The 14,627-nt window shown below is 32.5% G+C and overlaps 1 protein-coding gene across 17 annotated transcripts; it reads left to right on the top strand.

Moving 5' to 3' along the window:
• Nucleotides 1–7,645: 7,645 nt before the first annotated feature.
• LOC111917020 ((E)-beta-ocimene synthase, chloroplastic) lies at nt 7,646–14,029 on the top strand. 17 transcript variants are annotated; one of them, XM_042901418.2, is made up of 10 exons: nt 7,646–7,831; nt 9,506–9,547; nt 9,798–9,891; nt 9,971–10,121; nt 11,821–12,103; nt 12,248–12,617; nt 12,711–12,929; nt 13,034–13,172; nt 13,249–13,497; nt 13,583–14,028. In XM_042901418.2, the coding sequence occupies exons 4-10, from the start codon at nt 10,119–10,121 to the stop codon at nt 13,886–13,888; spliced, it is 1,569 nt and encodes a 522-aa protein (XP_042757352.1). In that variant the 5' UTR covers nt 7,646–7,831; nt 9,506–9,547; nt 9,798–9,891; nt 9,971–10,118; the 3' UTR covers nt 13,889–14,028. The 17 variants fall into 17 exon arrangements, with proteins under 17 accessions (XP_042757352.1, XP_042757354.1, XP_042757353.1 ...); XM_042901420.2 differs by having other exon boundaries at nt 9,789–9,891; XM_042901419.2 differs by having other exon boundaries at nt 9,506–9,558.
• Nucleotides 14,030–14,627: the final 598 nt, after the last annotated feature.

Here is a 14,627-nt window from a genome sequence, read left to right as displayed (position 1 = left end):
TGGTTGACTGTCGGGGGTCAGTTGGACTAAGTGTTGCATTGATATTGATAACTCAGGAAGCAAGTAGAGCAGGAGTTCAGTAAGTGGTCGGGCAGCAGCTAGTGGGATCATCAGCAAGTTCAGCCAGTGCAGCTGAGTTTCCTTTTGTGTGAATGGGTCCACGGCCACAATGCCAGCCCATGTAGTTATGAGTAGAAGACCTGGGGGTTAGCCCTAGGCACAGTATGCTAGTTTGATGCGCAGGACAAGGTTCAATGATAGCGGGCAAGTGCCCAGGAATGGTTTATGTGATAGTTTATGCTTGTTGTTTGTGTGATACTTGTATGTGCCTGGTAGGATGGTGAGTGTGGGCAAGGTCCCGTACCTTACTAATAGCAGAGTGTGGATGGTGTTCCACATCTCATTAGCAGCAGATCAGGGGTGAGGCCTAAGTTTGGGGAAAGAGTGAGTATGGGCTGGATCCGTATCTCATAATCAGTAGGAGCAGGGATGAGGCTCCCTGGCTCATCAGTAGAGTTCGGTTGTTAGGACCGGAGGGTAGTCAGACACCCCAGAAATGTCTGACAGTACATGATGATATGTTTGCATGCTGGCTTGTTATGTTATACGCGATAGAGGTGGTAGGAGGGGACCAGTCCCCAAGTTCGGTTGTTAGGACCGAAGGGTAATTCAGACACCCCAGATATGTCTGATAATCAGTTACGTTACGATATGTGTATGTGTAAGTAGTAGAGTTCGGTTGTTAGGACCGAAGGGTAGGTCAGACACCCCAGATATGTCTGATAATAGGTTATATTGCGATGTGTGTGTTAGTAGCAGTAAGGGGTGAAATAGTCCCTGAGGATCGGTTGTTAGGGCCGACAGGTAGTCAGCACCCCAGAATGGCTTGACACGGGTAGTCAGCACCCCAGAATGGCTTGACATGGGTAGTGAACACCCCAGAATGGCTTGACACGGGTAGTCGGCACCCCAGAATGGCCGTACCGGGTAGTCAGGTACCCCAGAATAGTCTGGCAGTATGTATGTTGTATGATTTCATGGTATGTGGTAGGGTGGGGAACTCACTAAGCTTCGTGCTTATAGTTTTGTGTTTTGGTTTCAGGTACTTCCGGTAGCGGATGATGGAGCTTGAGATGATCGCATGGCACACACTATATCATAGAATTGTCAACCTGGGAATGTTTTACTCTGATAATGAACATGTGTTTTGAAAACTATTACTTTGATTATGCTTTGAATCGATGATTTTACTTTAAATAATATTTTATTAAAAGAAATTTTTAGTCTTGAATTTTGGGATGTTACAGTTGAAGTTAAACTCAGATAAAGTATGGTTTTGTGCATGAGTGTCACGGTTAACAAAGATATGGCTGCATGGTGTTAGAGGTGTATTACTATTCATTGCAATATTACTATGCTTTCTGAAAAGTTGCACAGTTCTATTAAATGTAAGGCTAATACATGACCTAATCGGAAATTGACTTTCTTCTTGTAGTACATTGTTCATACTCTCAGAGATATTTGTCGTTAAAGCCCCCATCGACGATATTCATCATATAAAAGACACAATGACCTTTTTTTTTATTTGCCTTAAGTATTGCCAATCTTCAAGATTGATTTCTTTTATTGTTTTCCTATATTTAACAAAATTTCTTTTTTGTGTAGTGCTACCAATAGACCAACACAATTTCTTTAGGCTCATGTTCTTGTACCTTTTCATCAGATTATTTCTTGTGTGTTGAAGACAGAAGCGATGGTATGCCAATGGCTCTTTCCATTCCTCTAGATTTTCCATTGCATGAATTATTTCCATATGTATTTCTGAAATTACACATAATTGTCTATTTCGAGCAACAAAATATCTAAATTGATATAAAACCCAACACCAACTATGCACAGTCTCTTCATCGACAATTGCATAAGCAATACTCTTTCTAAAAAAACAATTACATAAGCGATTTGTAAAAACAAGGTCAAAGAGTAGAACCTTGTTTAGACATGTTCAATCACAGGATAAATGCAAGGTCAAAGAGAATTTGTACTCTAAGAAACATAAAGTTCAATTAAGGGAAATACAACATAAACCAAAGAAATCAAGAAATGGCCAAAATGATCAGTATTTTTTTTTATTGTTGAGATACTATACAATGGAAGAGGAATTGCTCTTGTTATCTCACTGAGCTAAGGAAGTATGGTATCACCAACACTTCAGATATCTATATGATAGAACTATTTATTTTTTTCACCATATAATTGAGAATTTAATACTACATGTGACATTAATATTTGATATTATATGCATATGTTCAAAAGAAGTAAGCAACTGATTATGGACGGATTGGTCTTTCATGCTACTGGAACTTTTGAGTACCAAATATTCAGTATTTAAATGTAAATAATAGATGTTTAGTACCTATTATAACAAGGAAAATGTAAAATTTTGTAATTATGAAGCAATATACATTTAGTTATTGTTTAATGGATGTTAACACTCATGTTCTGAAATGATGTATTATGTGTTAAAAATATTTTATCATAATGTTATTTATGAAATAAATCTTTATGTTCCTCATTAAATTAATAGTTTTAAAGATAACACATATATAATCAAATGATATTTGATTCAATCTTATGTATATCGTTACCATTCTATCCATATAAAGAAGAAACACATACGAACTTCAAAGATTAAATTTTGAAGGTGAATGAGTTTGATTCATTTGATACATGTGAATCCCAATAAATGTAAATATGATTCATAAGTGTCTTTTTTTAATGGTAGTGAAAAAGAAAAAGGCTTGTCAAAGATTTATACATGGTTATGTAAGTAATTTTTTCAATCCTATGAATAGATTTGGTGATAAATACTTAATCAAATTCACCAACAACTTTTATTTGTTATTGTTGAAAATTTTGAATTTTTTAAACTATTTCATAATGAAGTTGAAATACAAATCAATGAGGACATCATAAACCTTTCTTTCCAATAAAAAAAATAAGTTTTAAAACAACTCTTCCTCGAAGATCTTAGGAGTTGTGGAATCAATTCACATCTTATTTTGCCAAGAACCACTAAAAATAAAATGACGTTTAGTGGCACACAAGAAGTACCACTAACAACCAAAAAAATGCCACTAAATGCTCCCTTTTCAATCAACGACATAAAAGAAAAGCGCCACTAGAAACGCTCCCACTAAAAGCTTTTAGTGACACATTTTGGTTGTGTCGCTCCAGCGATTTAGGGTTTTTGTGGCAATTTTTTATTCCATTATAGCCCTTTTTGTTTTTTGTGGCCTTTTTTTATGTCACTATATATTTGGTAAATTGAAATCAATTTTTATGTTTTTTGTGACAATTTTTTACCACAACTATTATATTTGAAAACTAGCGATTTTTTATGAATTTAAAACATAATATAAATAAAAAAAAACAATTAAGATAATATAGGGCAAATACAAAAGCATTACCTAAAGTAAACCTTAACTTGTCTTGGAACAATATACTCAATATTTAACATAATAATATCTTCCAAGAGGTTTAATAACTCTAAAAGTTGTGCTAGTAAAACTCAAAACAAAAATCTTGATTAATGGAGTTTGCAAGATCCATTTCATCCCCTCATTTCGCCTCATATTCTCACCCTGTAATATATGTGTATAAAATTATTAACTTAAACTTGCTCATAAGCATAAGGGACAATAGAGGAGATCCTTTTTCAAACTGAAGGTGTCCAAAAGCTATAGATAAATTGTAGAATCTATTTCCATGATCTCTTTGTTGTAGCCTATCTAAAATAACAAAATCATACCCATTTTTCATACATTTTATTTACTGTAATTTACATAAGAGAATTACTTTAAGTTAGGAAATATAAGAAACAAAAGTATCTTATTAAATGAACTTAAAATAATGAAAGATAGACTACACTTAGGATTCTACCCATCTTCTTATTCCCTGTTTTCAATATTTTCAAAAAAGTATAGGTTTGGGATAGCCTTGATTTTCCTCCTTTTTAGTATATAATTAAATTGACAATGAATATTACATGTACACATGAAAAGAAGTACATGTTAATGTTACACACTCTTGTAATTAAAGCTCCATCAGTTGAGACACAGACAAAGAGACTAACAATAGAGAGAATTGTATAAATGAAACTTACCTGATTGTTAAAAGAAACTCTGGTTGTTAATGTTGGATTAGATGTCTAAGCCCATAACTATTATTGATATGTATTCGACCCGAGAGTAGCATGGTCCATTTGGGTTGCACTTCACCGAAACAATTTATATGAATAGTCTTTTGAGAATAGTATGTTTATGATTTATATTAATATGTTATAAGTTCTAATATATTAATATGGAATCATATTATTTAATTAGGATTGATCAAGAATTAATTTAGAATTAATTTGGTGATCAAAATGAACTAATTAAATTTGGACTCTTATATATAGGATGGGCCAAGTTCATTTAGGTTGGGCTAAGCTTGCATGGATAGTCCAAGAAGTTTTTAACCCATGGATCCTATGGAAATAAAAGGTCATGGGTATTAGGGTTTACATGAATGTAACCCTAATCCTCCATACAATATAAAGAGGTCCTTGGCACATGAAATGGCACTAGTGTGTGAGTAAACAAGAGTGGGCCAATTTCTAGTGTGTTTATTATTCTCTCAAGTTTTCCAAGGTGTTTTTTGGTGATTTGTGATTCCACTTATGGCTTCCACACTATTGGGACTAAGCTCTTAAAGTTCAAGGCTTCAAGCGTCATCAAAGGTATGTCATCTAACTAGGCTTTTGTAGTATAGTTGCTTCATATTATGCTAGTTAGGATGAAACCTTAATATATTGAATATTTGCATGTATAATAGAGAAAAACATAGATTCAAGGTTTATAGGGTTGCATGTACACCATAGGAGTGTTAGAATGCTCAAAACCCCATCAATTAACTGGTCTACACAACTTGGACAATTATACAAGGGAAAACACTTGTTTAGGAAGCAATGGAGATGAAAACTCTAGTTAAGAAACAAGCTAAATAAAATAAAAATTTTATTGCAGCCAACACTAATGAGACAAAACAAGAAACAACTAAGGGTGAGTGTTTTGATTATATTATATACCTCATACACAAAAAAGGACCAATAAATAAGTAATGATGAATCAATTAAGAAATTTTGACCATATTAAGAATAAAAAATAATGGCAACTTATATTGTTATTGTCACAAGCTATCATATCACCGAAGGACCCCTGAAGAAAAAGGAAAAATCATGTTACTAGAACTATTTTTACTTGATAATAAAGAGAACAACAATATACATAATGGAAAAGTTGAATAAAACCGATAACCTGATGAGATACAATATTGAGTTTCATTTGGATCAATTGGTTGATTAATATCTAATGGGGTTGCATAACCCTCCGTATTGAAGCGGCCTGATGGTGACATAAGCTCAAAATCTCTTTCCATGCAATCACACTCCTTTCCCTTTAATCAACCTTCGTATATTGAGGTCAAGTATACAACAATTTTCTCTCCTTAATTGTTGGAAACCCTCGGTTAGGTACATTAACAAATGGAATTGATAGCCATGTTGAAATCACAACTATGACCATATGAGCCTCACAACCATCAATTGATCTACATTCTCTTATTTATTTTTCGCATAAGATTAAGCTCTCTTTAAATTTACCTGTATATTAACATTACATAAAGCACATGAATCATAATTACAACTTCATATGATAACTGTCAAAACTAGCAAATTAGGGTTGAGATTGTAATTCTTGTGCAAAAAAAAAAGAAAAAAGAAAAAAGGAATGGGAAAAAGGGTGTGCCACCTCATGTTTGCCTCCCATGCAACAAGGCCTTTTGACCCCCATGTATCCATGCATATCCCATCAAACTCTAGAAAAGTCAAACTTTTCCCTCCCCTCTCTTCCTTATGATTGGCCGCAAAAACCATCACCCACCCACCAAACTTTCCTCTCAAACTCGCTTTACTCTCAAGCTTCTTTCGTCCCCATTCTCTCTCAAAATTTTTCGTGTGTGGGTGTGCCATTTGCAAGGATTCTTCTTCAAAAACTCTTGAACTTAGTAAGAACTTCATGTAACCTTTGTAATTCTAAACATTTTTATCATAACAACTTCTTGTTTACACACTTTTGTTGTGTGTTAAGCTCTTAGAAACACCAACTTTTCGAGAATCTCTCTCCATGACAAGGCTAAGATCGAAAAATTTCCTTCTTCTTCTTCTACCACTCGAAATCAACCAAGGTGAGCTTCATATCCCACTATTTTTGTGTTTTTCATATTTTTTTTTGGGGGGGGTGGGGGGATACAAGTCAAAATCTTGTTTAACCATTAGATGATTGCTTGTACCAATGTGTTATGTGCTTAACCTTTGGGTAATAACATACATCTTAGTTGTGTGTTGAAAATGGAACTACAACTTGTGCAAAAAGGTTTTTATCTTATGTTTCTTCATAAAATTTGCGGGTAATGTATTTGTTAACATATATGTGTGTATGTATATATATATATATATATATATATATATATATATATATATATATATATATTGCATGAAAACTTATTGTTATGGGTTGTACATTAAAAAATAGCTAAAATATGAGTGTTAGGCTCAAGCATGTTAGCTCTTTGAACATATACATTTTTAAACACTTATACTTACACAGATATTGGAATATAATAAATTTCAAGGTTTCTAGAGACGCTGCCCCTAAACCTCACCAAAGGAGCGGTGCCCCTTTGGAAACCTTGGACCTAGGGGCGCTACTGCCGGACCCCCGACATGTTGTCGAACCGGCTTCTAATTTAATCTTATACATGCGTGCACTCTGCACATACCCAAACATATATTAGAGTACAAATTATGAAGCCCATTAGCTCACATGTAAGTTCCAATTAAACAAAAGACCTAGTGACACTAAAATTACCAACGAAAATGGAGATCGTCCATGTGTACCAGTGTTGTCGGAATGCAACACCGACGTGGAAGGAAGGCAAGGTAAAGATGTTGGTGGTCGATGCAAAAAAGGGAGGTGAGACCTATGCACCTAGTGGACTAATGGAGTGGCATATATTTGGTTCAAATTAAAGACATTTTTGTAGTTTTACATTATTATTTTTTTTGGAACCTCACTTTGATAATTTATCAGCAAATTTAGTATAAGCATAGAAAGTGGAGGAAGAAAACAAGATTCAATGTAACTAGAGTACTTGCTTTTTCCTTTTTTTTTTTTTGAATAAAAATAGTAACTATGATATCAATATTATTTTTTGATGCCGCATAACCATACATTTGTATAAAAACAAAAATATTTAAATTATTTTTGACACTAAACCTATAATGTAGTGACAATACTTTAGTCACTCGGTCATATCTAATACATTGACTACCAATGTTAGTCCCCAATTTTTGCATAATTTTTAGCACACGTTAAAATATCATTTTAATTTCTTTACACCGTACCATAGTATTAAACATATATATAATTAAAGCACAAAATTCTTATGAAAAGTACCTGACTCTGGTACTGTTTTGTTTAACTGAGGTTTGCTTAACTGATGTTAGTTTAATGTTAGTTTATTGCTTCTATTACCCCACCGCCTCAGATCCTTTCCATTAATCTTCTTCTTCTTTCATTGTTGTTCTCTCTATGCACCCAAAAAATGCCCCCACTTCTTCACTACTTACCGTCTGCACAAGGAGACCACGAAAGCTGTAGTGGTTTCCTCACCACCATACTCGCCGGTCACCGGTTAACCTGTTGATTTCAGGTCGCCTCCAATCAAGTTATAGGTATGAAAGGGGTAGCGATTTCAGTTCGCTTTCTTTATTATTGTTACAATTACTTTTTCATGACAATAAGTTCACTGAAGCATCTCCAACCCACCTCCAAACTCCATTTTCACCTTCATTTTTAGAGATATTAATAGTATCCCATATGGGGAGAACTATTCATATCTCCAAAAATGGAGGAGAAGTTTAGTTGCCAATTTTAGTCTCTCATTTTTATTTTTTACATTTTTAGTTTATTTTATCTATTAATTATAGTTTAGATGCAATATTTAATATTTATAATATCATTTTATATACTAATTTATATTAATTAATTATAAATATAAAGTTTAATTAGTAGAGGGGTGTATTTGATAATATATATCAGTTATAAAAATGAAATATTCTAGAAATATATTTTTCTGGATAAAAAATGGAGTATGGTTGGATATGAAACACTATTTACTCTATATTTTACTTTATTTATGGAGAAAAAAATAAAAATGGGTTGAAGATGGTCTGATTGGTCTTCTCCTCCCTAAGATTTAGGGTAAAAATACCACCTCAAAATCTATGCACCTTGATTTAATATATATATATATATATATATATATATATATATATATATATATATATATATATATATATATATATATATATATATCGTTTTGCTTCCAGCTCCTCTCTAATCTGTTAAACTGTACCCACATTTTAAATTCTAAATTTATGATTTCTGTGGTGAGATAGAGCAAAGGAGGAGGACGATTCTGATTACATGCCCCTTTGGCTTCGAAATTGAGTCGGTTTTTTTAGACATTAAACACCATCTTTTTTGCCCATGTTCTATCATTTGACTTGATTTTTTTTACACAAAGCACCATCTTTTTTTTTCCTGTGTTCTATAAATTTCTTTTGATAGTGAATTTGGAGACAACTGTTGAGGTAGCTAGGGAGATTTTAAAGGAACTTTCTTGATGCATTCCAACTGCGCGATAAAATGCTCAAACCAGGTTTCTGAATTTTTTTTTGTCCAAGTTCAGTTTTTTTTAAAGTAGGCAAAAAAGGACTTTTAGAAATTTTAGGCAAGAAGGTAAGGATAGGGATTTACAACTTACAACCAAAGGTGGTGAAAATATACAGACATCTGTTTAAAAGATTTCCTATCCTAAAATTTTGATGACAGAAAACTTAATCATTTTTCAATTTGTAATCTATATTACATTGTATCATGGTAAGTAAGTTGTATAATGTCTGCCTAAAATTTTTGAGGACTGATGAAGTCGGAATTTTCCACCAACTGCAATTGTTGTCTCTTGGTACATGAAATGATTTCTCAACAAGTTTTATTAAGAACTAGTTCGTGTGTTCTATATAATTTGTGTAAAAGACTATTATTCCTTCCACCCGAGTTACGAAATTGATATTCAATTCAGGGAGATATCATCTTATTGGCTTGATGGGTGTGAGATACATAAACTTGATGATAGTATATGTATAATTTAACTTTAGAAACTGATTTTTGTTTGATTTTTTTTTTTTTTTGTTTTTTTTCTACTCTATGGATTTGTAGTATAATTAAATAAAATACCATTTTTAATTACCAATAAATGGAATTGAACTCGTTACATATGGACGAAAATGGTTCCTTCATCAAAAGGTTGAATTGTTTGATGAAACTTTATGGCATTCCTATAGGTGTTGGAATTACCAGTGGAATAGACTTTCAATTTCTGACAGGTATTTAACAGGTGCAAAAATTATATTCAAGGGTAATATGGTTATTTTACATGTATTTAATAATGCTTTGCTAATGGTGGTAATGAGAAGGACCAAAAATATTAAAAAAATTGAAAACATGACCAAATTTTCAAAAAGATTTTTTATGGACTTAATCCAAAAATACATGACATGGGCATAAATTGTAAATTTGTAATTTAGATTTTAATTATTTATTTATTCTAATTTGTTTCTTATTAAGCCATTGTAGTCTAAAAGTACATTGTTACATTTAAACACGGACCAAATGTGCGTTCGCGTAATTGGGATTTTTCAAAGATGCAAGGGAGTTACCATTTGTTATAGTTTGTTTCTAGAAACTCACTTTTTACTTTGTTTTTACTTTTCTTTTTACTAATACTAATTTGTTTTTAACTTATGCAGCTTCTGTAGAGGGATGTTGTGGTGATTGGAAAGGGATTTTGAAAAAGGGAGAAAAAAAATTGTATTATTGTAAGGGTTGAAGAGGGAATATGCAAAAGGTGGAAAACGTCAAGATCAACACTGCTTAACTTATTTTGTTGTCCTTAAGATGGTAATAAGTTATGATCCTTAATTTGAAGTTTTTCTCACATTTATGGTCATTGTTTGAAGGCACTGTTGTAATTCATTTCTAATTGCTGCTATTTTTATTTATTTGTCTATTCCGTATTTTCAACTTTTCTTATTCTTATTAGAGTATTGTATTTCAAAGTACGTGTCCAATTATAGCAATAAAAATTTTGAAAAAAGAAAATGCTTTCGCATGGGTCCCTACACTAGTTGGTTATTAAATTACTAGCATTACTAAATTTACTGATGACTTTATATATTATCTACGACGCTGCTATGACCATATTCTAAATGGTCACTAAAACATTTGTCACTAAAAAGGTATTTTCCTCTTGTGTAAGTGTAAGTTTCACATTTGCGTGATGATTGATGCTGATGTGTGTATGCATGCACAAGAAGGAAGAGGCCGATATGAAACATACTGATTTCCATATGGATAGGATATTCACATCTTGATTTCCGTATAAAAGTAAAGCAAAAGCTTTCATGAATTTTAAAGAGAAATAGTAGACAACATCCTTTGATAACGTGTGTTGTGTGCATGACAAGAACAATGTTTTACCAGCCATTATGCCATAACCATTTATCAACCAACTATTTGGAGTCATAATAATCGATTCATTGGATGTCAATTAATTTCCTGGTAAGTCGTCAAAGTTTTATGGTGAAAGTTTTTGATGGATTTTTGTTTTCATTTTGAACTAATGTCCATTAAAATATTGTGAACATATGTAAACGTGATGTATATACTTTCATCATGCTAGGAATAAACAAGAGTATAAGTAATTTATATATGTGTAATCACATACAAAACTGTCACATGCTTAATTATTTATGTATGTGTATTAACCACTTGCCTATGCTTAATTATATATATATATATATATATATATATATATATATATATATATATATATATATATATATATGAATTAACCACTTGCTTAATTATTTATATATGATTAATTACATACAAAACTGTGCTATATATATTATTTATTTCTTAATAACATAACTTTTTGCTTTACATACAAAACTGTACTTTTATTTTATTCTCACCCATGTTAGAAACAATAATCAAATAATTAACTTTTGACCAAATTAGCTTGTCATACCCGAAAATAAATAAATAAATAAATGCAAAAAAATTGATATTTTAGGCAAAAATGACATGTTTCTTTTAGAATATAGTAAAAAAGGGAATCAAGTAAGGCTAGTCGACGCGTCTTCATTATAGTATTTATAAACAGATAAAAGTATCTTATATAAAGACCAAGTTAACTAAGGTTGAGTACTCAAATAATACGCTTTTGTAATCAAATGGCCCTTCATCTCTATCAAATAGTTTTTCCCCAGACCTTTTCAGTATACAAAGTAAAGCAAAAGCTCCCACAAATTAATGTAAAGAGAAATAGCATAGACTATGCTTCGATAAAGTGTGCTGAAAAAAAGAATGGTTCAGAGAATAGTCCCTTGCCCATTTACCAACCAACTATATGGAGTCATAACTTTATCCAGGCGCTAGATGTCAATTTTCCGGTAATATTTCGTTTTAATTTTATAGTGAAACTGTTTGCAATGCTTTTTTATTTTCATTTGAAGCTTTTAACAATGAAAAGAGTGGGAAATGTATGCAAACCTGATGTTTAACAATTTCATAAACTTTTGATGAATGCACACAGATTTACTCAAAGGAGGAGGTGAAGGAGCTAGAGAAGAAAGGAATGGAATTGAATTTTGATTACGAGAATGGTGGTTTAAGTATCTTGCAATTGCTTGAACAAATAGATGATATCGAAAGATTGGGCCTTGACTATCGCTTTCAAAATGATATAAGGAGAGCACTTAATTTTATTGCATCAATAAAAGAAAATAACACTGAACATGAAGAAAAAGAAGGTAGTCTTCATGAGGCATCTCTTCGATTCAGGCTTCTTAGGAAACATGGTTATAACGTTTCACAAGGTACTTCTAATTTTTTTTTTCTTCAGAAGACATCATTATCACGATAAATCCTATGTTCTTTATTAATATAAACAATTAATATATGACTCATTCTCTATATATTTCAATTTCTCATGATTAACATTCGATTGCACTTCATCACAGATTTTCTTTTAAGATTCAAGGACAGTCATGGTGGCTTCATGCGGTGTCTAGAGACGGATGTCAGGGGATTGTTAAGCCTATATGAAGCTTCATATCTTTCTTTTGAGTGCGAAAAAGATTTGCATGAGGCCAAGTTATTTGCAAGGGAACATTTGCTGAAGCTTAAGTGTCAAGAAAATGAAGCCCTTGAAGACATAAATCATGCATTGGAACTCCCCTCTTATCGTAGGATGCTTAGATTACAAGCAAGGTGGTACACTGATGCATACAGTAAACGAAAAGATGCAAACATGCTTCTGTTAGAGCTTGCAACATCGGATTACAACATGGTTCAATCGGAATTCAAGAAAGAACTTCAACAAGTATCAAAGTATACATGACTCGCCTTTTATCAGTTCTCCATAAACAAATTAATTGATAATATATTAATCCGTATTGACCTTTCGCTCTATATACCAAACAGGTGGTGGAAAAATATAGGCCTAGCAAGCAAGTTAAGCTTCGTTAGGGATCGACTCGTGGAATGCTTCTTTTGGTCAGTTGGAGTGATATTCGAGCCTCAATATAATTCTTGCCGTGTAGAGCTCACAAAAGTTTGTACGTTAATTACTGTCATTGATGACATCTACGATGTTTATGGTTCTCTTGATGAACTCGTGATGTTCACAGATGCTGTCAAGAGGTATGCGATTTTGAAATGCGAATTTCATTACTCATGTCTTGTTTAATATCCACATGTAGCTAACTTGTATTTTTCATGGGGAAATGTTGATCATATTATTTTAGGTGGGACATTAATGCAGTGAAACATATGCCCGAGTATTTACAACTATGCTTTCGCACTCTTTACAACACCATTATTGAAATAGGTTCTCAGACCTCGATTGCACAAGGCGAAGACATCATACCAGTCCTAGTGAAAGTGGTTAGTATCACCATTACGAATTCCAACTTTAACTAACTATTTAGAGATTGACATATTTTTATTGTTGGATTGACAGTGGGGAGATTTACTTGAAGCATTCTTGTTGGAAGCAAAGTGGACTCATAACAAATACATTCCAACACTTCAAGAATATATGGATAATGCATGGCGATCAGTCTCGGGAGTCGTTATACTTACCCATGGTTACTTTTTAATTAATCAAGAATTCAAGAAAGATATAGTTGAGAACATGGAGAAATATAACGATCTTTTGAAGTGGTCATCAATTATTTTTAGACTTTGCAATGATTTGGGTACTTCATCGGTATGTTTTATTGTTCAAAGTATTCATAAAACCTTTTAACTTACTGTTTTCTTTCTAACATTTGTATTTCTTTTGGCATATATAGGATGAGATAGCTAGAGGGAAAACTGCAAATGCAATATCATGTTACATGCACGAGAATAGTGTTTGTGAGGAAGTTTCACGTGAATATATAAAAACTTTAATCGACAAAGCATGGAGGGAAATGATCAAAGCCCGAGTGGCTTGTTTTCAAGAGTCAACAGATACATTCATTGATATGGCTATTAATCTTGCTCGAATTTCACAATGCGTGTACCAATACGGAGATGGACATGGAGCTCCCGATGTTCGAGCCAAAGAGCGAGTCTTATCTGTGATCATTGAGCCCATTCCAATTAAGGACAATTAGGAGTTTTCTGCAAAAATAAGGCCATTTGACAAACTCTTTGGAAAAATAGGGTCTTTTCAGATTTAGTTGTAAATATAGGGCAATGGTCCTCATCTACCAGCTGTAAAGTTACAAAACATTATATATTTGATCCTTTAATTTTTGTTTTTAGCCTAATTTTCACATGATACATTTTGGTTACAATAATTACATTTTAAATTCTTAGTTTGTACATTCATATTCAACAAACACTACTACACAAGGCATTTAATAGTCTAAGTGGTTTTTATTTTTTTTTGATGTGACATCTTCTAAAAAACTGCCTTATTAAATATCTACAGCATAAAAAAATAAGAGAACCGCACCATAAAATAGCTTTGTTAGTGCGGTTTTCAAAAATCACACTATTAAAGCATTTTCTGATGCGGTTTTTCAAAACCGCACCAAAAAATCATGTGGAAATTGCACAAAAAACAATTACAACCGTCCAAAAAAATAATTCGCACTTAAAACATAGAACCGCACCATAAAACAATTCGCGCTAACAAATATTGAAACGCATCATTAATCTTTCCTCTAAAAAATTTATTTGATTTTTTCATTTTATACGAGACCCCTCCAAATTTCGTTCAAAATTTACATGTTTTTCAAAAATTTCATTCAATCTTCCCTTTTTTATATAATGTTGGAGATGCAACATCTTCTCATAATTATATATCTGTCGATTTCACGTATGAAAACTCATGTGAGTATGTTCAGT

This window comes from Lactuca sativa, chromosome 4 (assembly GCF_002870075.4).
Source record: "Lactuca sativa cultivar Salinas chromosome 4, Lsat_Salinas_v11, whole genome shotgun sequence".
In the NCBI taxonomy this organism is placed as follows: Eukaryota; Viridiplantae; Streptophyta; class Magnoliopsida; order Asterales; family Asteraceae; genus Lactuca; species Lactuca sativa.
Note: the sequence above shows the minus strand (reverse complement) of the source record. Positions and strands in the feature narration are given on the sequence as shown.